This window comes from Gadus chalcogrammus, chromosome 15, assembly GCF_026213295.1.
Source record: "Gadus chalcogrammus isolate NIFS_2021 chromosome 15, NIFS_Gcha_1.0, whole genome shotgun sequence".
Lineage (NCBI taxonomy): Eukaryota > Metazoa > Chordata > Actinopteri > Gadiformes > Gadidae > Gadus > Gadus chalcogrammus.
Window position 1 is genome coordinate 815,048 of NC_079426.1, and position 10,000 is coordinate 825,047.

General features: G+C 47.9%; 2 protein-coding genes across 3 annotated transcripts in view; one reads left to right on the plus strand and one right to left on the minus strand.

The window, feature by feature from the left end:
• The window catches only part of antxr1d (ANTXR cell adhesion molecule 1d), a 29,332-nt gene extending 22,868 nt beyond the window's left edge, over positions 1–6,464 (minus strand). The window contains exons 1-8 of the mRNA XM_056609065.1: positions 6,069–6,464; positions 1,413–1,484; positions 1,238–1,309; positions 950–1,031; positions 724–754; positions 561–634; positions 414–482; positions 181–261 (exon numbers count right to left, since the gene is read on the minus strand). Of these exons, the coding sequence (XP_056465040.1) occupies positions 181–261; positions 414–482; positions 561–634; positions 724–754; positions 950–1,031; positions 1,238–1,309; positions 1,413–1,484; positions 6,069–6,214 (627 nt within the window). The 5' untranslated portion in view covers positions 6,215–6,464. The remainder of the gene's footprint in view (positions 1–180; positions 262–413; positions 483–560; positions 635–723; positions 755–949; positions 1,032–1,237; positions 1,310–1,412; positions 1,485–6,068) is intronic.
• Positions 6,465–8,053: 1,589 nt separating this feature from the next.
• Positions 8,054–10,000, plus strand: part of prdm8 (PR domain containing 8) — a 3,039-nt gene continuing 1,092 nt past the window's right edge. The window contains exons 1-4 of one of the 2 annotated variants that reach the window (XM_056609758.1): positions 8,054–8,167; positions 8,835–9,063; positions 9,194–9,437; positions 9,558–10,000. The exon at positions 9,558–10,000 is cut by the window's right edge and continues 1,092 nt beyond it. In XM_056609758.1, coding sequence (XP_056465733.1) covers positions 8,157–8,167; positions 8,835–9,063; positions 9,194–9,437; positions 9,558–10,000 — 927 coding nt within the window. In that variant the 5' untranslated portion in view covers positions 8,054–8,156. Of the gene's footprint in view, positions 8,168–8,648; positions 9,064–9,193; positions 9,438–9,557 lie in introns of those variants that run through there. The other variant, XM_056609757.1, reaches the window with a different exon arrangement.

Here is a 10,000-nt window from a genome sequence, read left to right on the forward strand (position 1 = left end):
TGTGTGTGTCTGTCTGTCTATCTGTGTCTGTGTGTGTGTGTCTGTCTGTCTGTGCGTGTGTGTGTGTGTGTGTTTGTGTGTCTGTTTGTGTGTGTGTGTGTGTGTGTGTGTGTGTGTGTGTGTGTGTGTGTGTGTGTGTGTGTGTGTGTGTGTGTGTGTGTGTCTGAGTATAGATCATACCGAGTCAATGATCCCCCTGAGTGCTTGGAAGCCGCCCCACACAGGAAAGACGTGCTCCACTGTGTCCGCTATGGTAGCCAGCTGGGAAACACACACACACACACACACACACACACACACACACACACACACACACACACACACACACACACACACACACACACACACATAGGATCTGCTCTTCGGATTTGTCACAGAAGATTTGGCGTGAATCCACTTCCTGTCTCCCATACCTGCGTCTGGTTGAACTCCTTCACACCGACGCAGTACACGATGGCGCCCATAGACCTGGCCCTCTCCGCCTGGGGGAACAACAATAACGTTAACCAAGACTACTCCACCCTCGCGTCTGTAATGGCGCGGTACGTCTGTGCACGAACCTCTCTCTGGGCCGTGTCAAACTGCCACTCGTTGAGCTCTCCGTCTGTCAGGGCGATGATGACACTCGCCGTGCCTGGAGAGAGAACACACACACACCGTCAGCAGGTATCCCCTGAACACCACTCCTTGGCTAACGGGGAGGAGGCAGTCGGCAGCCCTCACCTTGGTTCCCCCGGTGGATCTGCTGATTGGCCTGTGAGGGCGGGAAGGAATCAACGTGTCACGTTCATCCCGTTCACGTTTAGTCTTAACGACGCACTACTTTTTACTTATTCTTATCCAAAAGCCACTTCTAAGTGAGACATATCAAGACATGTTGAGAGACAGACAGCCAAGCAGAGGTCTGGTTTGATGCTATGATCAGATGGAGGTTGGTAGAAGTCCCTACCATTTCCAGGCCTAGGTTCATGTAGGTGTCCCCCCCGGGGATCACAGTCCTGAGGTCCATCAGGCCCTTGTCGATGGCCTCTCTGTGGGGGACAGCCAGGTATTACATTCTGTTTGTCTGTTCCATATTAACTGAAGAGAGGAGGGAATGCCCCTCGTCCTGTTTTGTTCAAAGGGGAGAGCAGCGGGGGGGCAGAGCGATGCGTGTCTGGGCGGCCCGGACCGACGCTGGTATTCATACGGATTAGGAGACCACGATGACAGCCCGGTTCAGCCTGGAGAGCCCTACCTGTTCTCCGTCAGCTTCATGATGGTGTTCCCCCGCGTGGAGAAGACTATGAAAGACATTCGCAGCATCGGGCTGAAAGAACAGACAAGCAGACACCGAAAAGAATCGTTTGAAATGAACGCAGACGATTAGACGCGGTTATGAGGCGATGGCGGTCATGTGGTTGATGCGCTACCTGATGAACTTCTCCGCCAGCTGCTCCACAAAGGAGTAGATCTCCAACCATTGGTGCTTCACACTTCCAGACCTGGCAGGGGAGAAGACAAACACACATCCACGCCAGGGAGATTAGACACAGACGTTGGCCCCACGATCCAGCGTTATTGATCCAGAGTAATCTGTTTAGGTCCCTGAGCGGAGGATAGAAACCCACTCATGTGGAAACCGATCGATGGTCCAGTCACTAAAAGCAAAGTGCATTCCTTCAACGGCACCTGTGCGGTGATTCTGTGCTCACAAACCTGCCTGTGTAAACCCTGTATCCTAGACGCTATTGTGCCCACATCCCATAATACCAGCTGATGTTCTCATGAAAGCAGACTTAACGGACACATTCACTCTCAGAAGATCATCAAGAACACTAGATATATGTTTTTATTTTTAATTTCTACTTTTATTTAAACAGGTTGTCTCATTGATCTTGGAATCTCTTTTTAAAAGAGAGCCCAAGATGAGCTACGCGCATAAACAAACACTCGCTGCAAAACCGTCTACTTTACTGTACCGGCTCACTGATTAGCCTAGCTCGTTAGTGCATAAATTACAGCAGGGGGGGTGGGGGGGGGGGGACCTGCTTCCCTAATGAATGCCAGTCCCAGGGGGTGGCTAATGGGAGCTAATTGCTGCCAGGCCAAAGGGTTGAGGTTAGCCAGGGACAGATGTAGAAGTCCGCCTCTAGCAGGCACCGCGGCGCGGGCAGCTGGCCCCATTTGCATCACTAAATGCACGGGTTGTGTGTCAGTGTGTCTGCGTGTGCGTCAGGTTGTGTGTGTTTGTGTGTGTGTGTGTGTTGTTCTGCATGTATGCCTGTGTGTGTGTGTGTGTGTGCTGGGAACAGATGGCCCCAATGAGTACAGCTAGTCTACAACAGGTTGGGGGTCCGGCGAAAGAAGAGGCTGCGACATGAACAATACGGGGGGGGGGGGGGGGGGGGGGGGAGGTTGGCTGGAGAGAGAGAGAGAGAGAGAGAGAGAGAGAGAGAGAGAGAGAGAAATACAGTGAGATCACACAGCATTCAAAACCTGGCAAGCAATTGGGCTATATAACTCAGTAAGCTCAGCAGTGTGTGTGTGTGTGCGTGTGTGTGTTTGTGTGTGTGTGTGTGTGTGTGCGTGTGTGTTTGACCAAGAGAGAGAGAGAGAGAATATATTGCCTGTTGAAACATGCAGTGACATCAGATGGCATGTGAAAAGTGCTAAAACGCAGAAGTGTGTGTGTGATTTTGTGAGTATGAGTTTGTGTGCGTGTCCGTGCCTGGGAGTTGTTTGTGAGTGGGCGTTTGTGCGTCCGTGTGTGCGACATTCAGCTCTGTGTGTGCGTGTGTGAGTGTGTGCGTGTGCGGTGTGAGTCTCGTGCAGCTCGCCGGTCATTAACGTGGTTGCAGCGTGGGCTACAGTGCTGGGCTTCCTGGTGATTCTTTTGTTCCAGCCGTCCGACCATTCAAAGAGTTCCTATTACTTCCAGCTCTGCGCTATGCACCCACACTTCAAAGGCCTCGCCAGCGAGCGAGACAGGATTAATCATCCAAACATCAGAGACTGCCATTCTGTTGCAGAGTGAGGTAAAAAAAAACGTGTATGCTTTCAACCAGTCACTAATCTCTAGTGGTGTTTTTTATATGCTGTCGTAGCTGAGATTTAGCTTCATGTTCACGCCATTTTGCTGCATTAATTAATGGTTTCTTTATACAGTAGGACATAGGGGCTTGTGCTGTAGACTGGCTTTCATACAGGACTCCATTCATTACTATTGAACTCATCCTCTTAACCCAACTCTTCTCAACAGTACAGCTTGTTAAGGAATTAAGGACATAAGTTAAGGAATTCAACTCTTTTTTCTTCACCGTTACGCTGTCCCATACCACGGCAAACAACATCGTCACCACGGCAACAACCCTAATGGTTGCCACTAACAACTATGTTTGAGCTACCAGATAAGAACCAAGATGCATAACTACATGCTGCGGAGCCAGCCAGTGGGCTTTGCACTAAGCTAACAGCGTCTGTCTGCACTGTGCAGCGCTAGGAGACACCTAGGAGGCCGGTGGTTCAGTATGCCTGTGACTAGTAGGCCGGTGTCTGTCAGTAGGCCTGTGTCTGTCAGTAGGCCTCTGTCTGTCAGTAGGCCTGTGTCTGTCAGTAGGCCTCTGTCTGTCAGTAGGCCTGTGTCTGTCAGTAGGCCGGTGTCTGTCTGTCAGCCTGTGTCTGTTAGTGAGCCGGTGTCTGTCAGCCTGTGTCTGTCAGTAGGCCGGTGTCTGTCAGTAGGCCTGTGTCTGTCAGTAGGCCTGTGTCTGTCAGTAGGCCTGTGTCTGTCAGTAGGCCTGTGTCTGTCAGCCTGTGTCTGTTAGTGAGCCGGTGTCTGTCAGCCTGTGTCTGTCAGTAGGCCGGTGTCTGTCAGTAGGCCTGTGTCTGTCAGTAGGCCTTTGTCTGTCAGCCTGTGTCTGTCAGTAGGCCTGTGTCAGTAGGCCTGTGTCTGTCAGCCTGCCTGCTATCCCCCAGAGCAGCTGTTGTCTGGCCCGCAGGGCGGCCGCCAGGCGAGTGAGTCAGACCGAGGCATTAGCGGTGAGCGAGGCCAGGAGGCGGCTTCCAGTAAAACACACTCGGCCTCTCAGGCTGGGCGCCTGCTGGACCCCTCCCGTTCCCCTGTGCCCAACAACCTCCACCTTTATCACCGGTTTTTCGATTAATATCTTGAACGATGGAGATCATACTCGTTTATTCAAGTTTCAGGGCGATGACAGCTGAAACATATATAATCGTTATAATCTGGGCTGGAGGGTACTGCGTTCGACCCCCAGGGGTCCTCTCTAGACGCCCTAAAACACACTGTAAGGAATACACCGTGGGCCTTTGGGGAGAAGCATCTGCTCCAACACGACTGCACAGCCCCACAGGGGAACGGTACCGCTGCAGCTCTACGCTCGCATTAGGTCACCACTTGGCATTTGAGGGCGAGAGGAGGATGGAAAACAACAACAAGAGCTTGGAGAAAGAGCAGGGCTCTGTTGAAGGTGTCCACGCGGTCCAGAGACAGCAGCCCGGGCAGAGAGAGGCCTGCTGGTGGAGCTGGAAAGGGCTTGGCCATGCGTGTCAAACCAGCTCCCTCCCCAGGGCCCTTTCTCCAGCAAAGGGTAAAGACACAAAGAGGGGGGGGGGGGGGTTTGAACGATCCACGGCCACGTCAGCCCAAAAGTTCACCGGCGCCACCGCGGAGGGGGTCCCTCGCCCACCTACTGCTACCATGGCAACAGAGGAGGACAGCGTGGCGTGTGTGAGGTTTGGCAGACGTTCCCCCCCCCCCATAGTGATGTCATCACCGGGGTCTACATGATAACAGTCTGTACACAATACTAGACGCCGACCGCACGGACAACACAAAGACAAAGCGCCCACACCATCATCAGTGCATGACTCTATATCTTGGTGTTCTCCCACAACAAGAAAAGCACAAAGCCCATGTACGGTGTGCTACTGTATGTTTACAGTCACGCCTCTGCTATCGTAATCATAATAACTGAATGCTCTCAAAAAAGCCCAGTCTGCATATTTGCACTCGCCATCTGAGCACCACTGCATGTTTTGACATGTTGCTGGTTCTGTGACTATGTGCATAATCTATCCTGGCAGAACCTCGTGATAAAAATGTTGATTATGATCTTCTGGGGGCATCAAGATGTCTGTTTTCCTAGGCCCACTACCTAGTGCTGTATTTAACCCTAGAATGCTCACAAGTTGATCACTACATTACGTCATCAGGTTTAATCTGTATTGTGAAAACAACCTTATAAGAAGACATGTTATGCATGTATCAGTTTCCAAGACACTTTACAAATAGACAATGGGATAGCCAACAAGAGTAAAACAAATGAAAACAATTAAAGGCAATTTTACAATCTAGGATTGTGTTGTGTGCTGAAATAGGGATAACATTCGTTATCTTACAACATTGTTATATACTCTATAAATGGCACACTTTAACTTTAACTTTAACCTTTTCCCATGCGAGGCGATTGAGTTATTTACACGCAGACTATTGTTCTGTGCATGCAAGGCCTCTCTGAACTTGGAGGAAGGGATCGGCGATGTCTTTTGTTGCCTCGGGGCAGCTGCTACAGCTGTGTCCGCAGGCACAGTCGCTCTGAAACTCAACCCATCCTACTCGCCCTGCCCACATCCCGGGAACCAAGGCTCCTTGCCTCGAAAGGGATTCAAACGGGACGAAAATAATAGCATAGCCAAAAGAAAATCCTCATTGCTCAATTGAATGTCCCCTTATTGCTTTATTGAATACAGCACAGCTACTTTATTGTCTCGAAGCAAATCAGAAAAAGAAACATAACGGGGTGAAGTGTCCCGCGTGACAACTCCAGAAAAAACATTTTAGGCAACGACTGGCGAACGTTTAAAAGCAGTTTAGCCTTCATAGTAAAACCGTATTATAACTTGAAGTTTCTGTATCACTTCAGAGACTTTATTGAAGTGAGGGTCGGACGGGACACGGGGGGGGGGGGGGGGCGCTGCGCCCCTTGATTCCAACCCATTCGCTTAGTCGCATGGCAATGTGCAGCGATGAGAAAGTAGGCCTAAAGTCATAAATAATATGGGACACTCACTTGTCCAGGACAAAATAGAGGTCGAAGGCACCCTGACACGATCTTTCCTCCTCCAGCTCCCCTCTTTGCAACTGTCCTTCCACCGGAGCTTCGAGGCAGAAGATCCCCAGCAGGAGCGCTGCAAGCAGCACACGACACCTCGCCATCTTTCCTGCTCAACACGAACTAACGCTCGTTCCGACACAGTGACAACTCAATAACGCTCACATGTTTCTTAAAGAATCAACCGAGAGTACTCTTTGGCTTAGTTTTTCAAAACGATCGTTTAAATTCCGTGGGAAAGCGGGCGTTCGGTCGGTGAGAAACACTTGGGCTAAACCGGTTGGCCGCCAGTCTTCTCCTGCAGACCGCGGGTCGCTCGGAGGGAGAAGAAAACAGCGAGCAGGGCAGGACGAGGAGTAGCCAGCAGGAGAACCACTGCTGCGCTTTCCGGCGCACACACACACGCGCACACACACACACACACACACACACACACACACACACACACACACACACACACACACACACACACACACACACACACACACACACACACACACACACACACACACACACACACACACACACACACACACACACACACATGACAACATTATAGAAAAAGTGAAATGCCCTTTGCCCTTTAGTTTTATGCTTGTTCCAAATTGGTTCAACATAAAAAGTTGGAGGCTGAATCCAATAAGTATACAAATAGATACCCTGAATACAAACAATGAGATAGTCTTAAAACTATTATATTTATTTGGTTAAATTGGGTCGTCAGCTATGTGATGTGTGTGTAGGTTACTGGCTTTATGGTCAATGTTTTATTGTTATTGACAATCAAAAATCTTCCAACTCAACAAACAACTGTTTGTTTGCAGGAGACTGTCCTTATTAAGGCACGCTGGGTAATAGTTAAAATAAGTTCAGGACAGTCTAGAACAGATAAGATTCCAACATAGGTTTCGCCCCCAACTGAAAAAGAAGAGAACTGCACAATCTGTAGAGTGGGGTCTTCTCCGGAAAATCTGTAATTTCATTAAATATAAACAGATTTACGGCTCATATCCTCAAAGCCAATGTAGGTTTTGGACATTTGATATAGAAGTACAACACTAAAAATGTCAAATGAAGTCATCCCTTTAAGAATAACAGGCTACATATAATGAAAAATGCCTACATACAACGTTTCCCATTTTGTTAGGATTATTAGCTCAATTAATAGATTATTAGGATTATCCTTCTGCATTTTAAATAGGATAACATGAGAAACACTTTCTGCAGGTTGGCGCATTAATATTAATATAATATTCCAATAATTAAAAATCTCAAGGACAGCGAAGCATAAATTAAAGTGTCATAAAATTGTCGTGTTGGATTATCGGTATAGTGGACCAAATTAAAAAACATACATAAAGGTTCGGCAGATACACCACAGTAAGATACACCAAGATACAGCGCGAGGGAACGGCTGCCACATGACTTTGCCTCTGGGCAAATACATTATTCATGATTTTAGTAGTGCATTAAAACACACATTAAATTATACGTTGTAAAACAAAGACTTGATTCTAGTTAATGCCATGGTGTGTTTGTTGAGTGCTTATCATGGGGGAGAGAGCGTGGGACTAAGAACAAAAATATATGTATATGTAATATGTATGTAAGGAATGTCAACAATTATCAGCCTGACATTTCTGTGTCAGGCGTTCAGAACCAGTGCTGTGTCACTTATTCCCTTACCAGCACACATAAGCCTTTGCCACGTGCGTGCGTATGTGTGTGTGTAAGTTAAAGAGAGAGAGAGAGAGAGAGAGAGAGAGAGAGAGAGAGAGAGAGAGAGAGAGAGAGAGAGAGAGAGAGAGAGAGAGAGCGAGCGAGAGCGGAGCGCGCCTACGTGCGAGTGTGCACGTTGTATGCGCGTACCCGCTGCAGTGCCTTTCCTGACAGGGATAAGTATGTGAGCAGCATCGCGCCAGATCCAGTCGCGATAACTTACTCGTGCCACAACAACAGCGAACCGCGCGTCGTCACCGGGTCGACTGCACCTGCTCAGGACGGCTGTCCCCTTTGGCGATAAATCGGAACAATATTTCAGTCCTCATGACCAGTGGGTAAGTGCATACGGAATATATTTACATATCATGTATTTGAGACTGACATGATGCGTTCTATTTCATTTGGAAATATTTAGTCCCATCATAAAATAGGATTTAGGATTGATATAAGTGTATTAACTACAGTATAGATTTTCGTTTTAAAACTGTTAATTTAGGTATGAAAATGCGGGGTTAGCGTTTAGGAAGCGTTTATGTTAAAATGGAGCTAAGATCAGGTGCAGCAGGAGAGGGAGTAGGGAGGCAGATGGGAAGACAAAAGGAGAAACCGAGAGAACATTTGGGACAAAGGATATCAGCAAACATTTGGTATATTATATGTCTGGATATACTGTATATGAGAAGCGTTAGACCGACTCGCTTCACAAAACATGGTTCATCCCTTATTATGAGGACCAGTACAGGTTGAGAAAACGCATGAAAGCATATGAGAAAGGAAAGCACGGCATCAACTCAATATTTGACTTAACGTGTTTTTTTTCTTATTTGTTTATACCTTTAGAAAATAATACAAACCACTCACCTCTTCCTACCATTGTTGTATTGTCATGCGTAAAATGTGCATGGAGTTAGTTCGTTGATCTTAGGCCCCCTCATTTAGCATTTTGAAAGTACGACCATAACATACATTGACTAATCTTTACATGTCTCTCATATTTGACAGTTTAATGATGGACCACGCATTTGCCTCCCGGTCATTCTGGGCCAATGACAACAAATTCCTCCAAGACGCGAACCATGCGACGGACGTCTGCACCAGCGTGGTCGTTACGCGCCACATCCCCCGTGGCACATCCTTTGGCCCCTGTTTGCTTCAAAGTACATTCTACGACACCATCGCCTTCATAGCGTTGAAATCACGCGACAGGATCACCAAATCCTACGTGTTTAGGGTGAGTTCCACGAAGGAGAAGTATGGACATTGCAGCTTATACTGTTTTGATCTTAAATCGAGATATATGCACCGATTCAACTATAGAGTTGTTTTACTCTATCTGAATTTGTATGCATCCCTCTCAACAGATAGACCCCGAAGTGATGCGAAACACGACGCTGGTGTTGTCGTGGTTACGGCTGGTCCAGGCAGCCCGCAGTGGAGAGGAGCAGAACACCGAGGCATACCTGAAAGCGGGCCAGCTTTATGTGCGCGCCACCCGGGACATCGGCCAAGAAGAGGAGCTCCTGGTGTGGTACGACCAGGAGCTCTCTCATCTGCTCGGTTTCACGGAGACCATCGGGCTCATGGCGACCAAAGAGCAACATGAAGGTAAAATGGCGTAGACGCCCTAGTATTAAATCATAGTACATTATCATCGTCATACCTGATGCCTTTTACGCATGGCAAGCGATCATTGTATTCATTGTGTTTATCTTTTTTATATTGCAGAGCTGAAATGTGTGAAATGCCACCAGGTGTTCAGGCATGAGTATCCGTACCTGGCGCACTGCAGATTCCTGTGTGCCCAGAATAAAAGTGACGCGTGGAGCCATGACACCTGCGGGCAAAAGGACGCAACTAAACTAATGGAACTAAAGAGACAACGTCGAGTCACCGATTTCCATAACATAGCGAGAGATCTGGAGCATAAAAGACCAACCACAGATGAGGACGACGAAACATCCCCGATTAAAAGGAAATGTGAGGAAAGTGTTTATCCAAAAGGACGGAAATCTGTACTCCTGGAAAAAACGAACATCGCAAATGACCACAACATTACGCCGTTGATAAGGGACTACGAACAACCATCACTTGACTCGCATTACTTTACTTTGAAGCTAAGATCAGACAAGTACAAAACGCCTCATTTGGATTTAAAAAACACCGCGTTT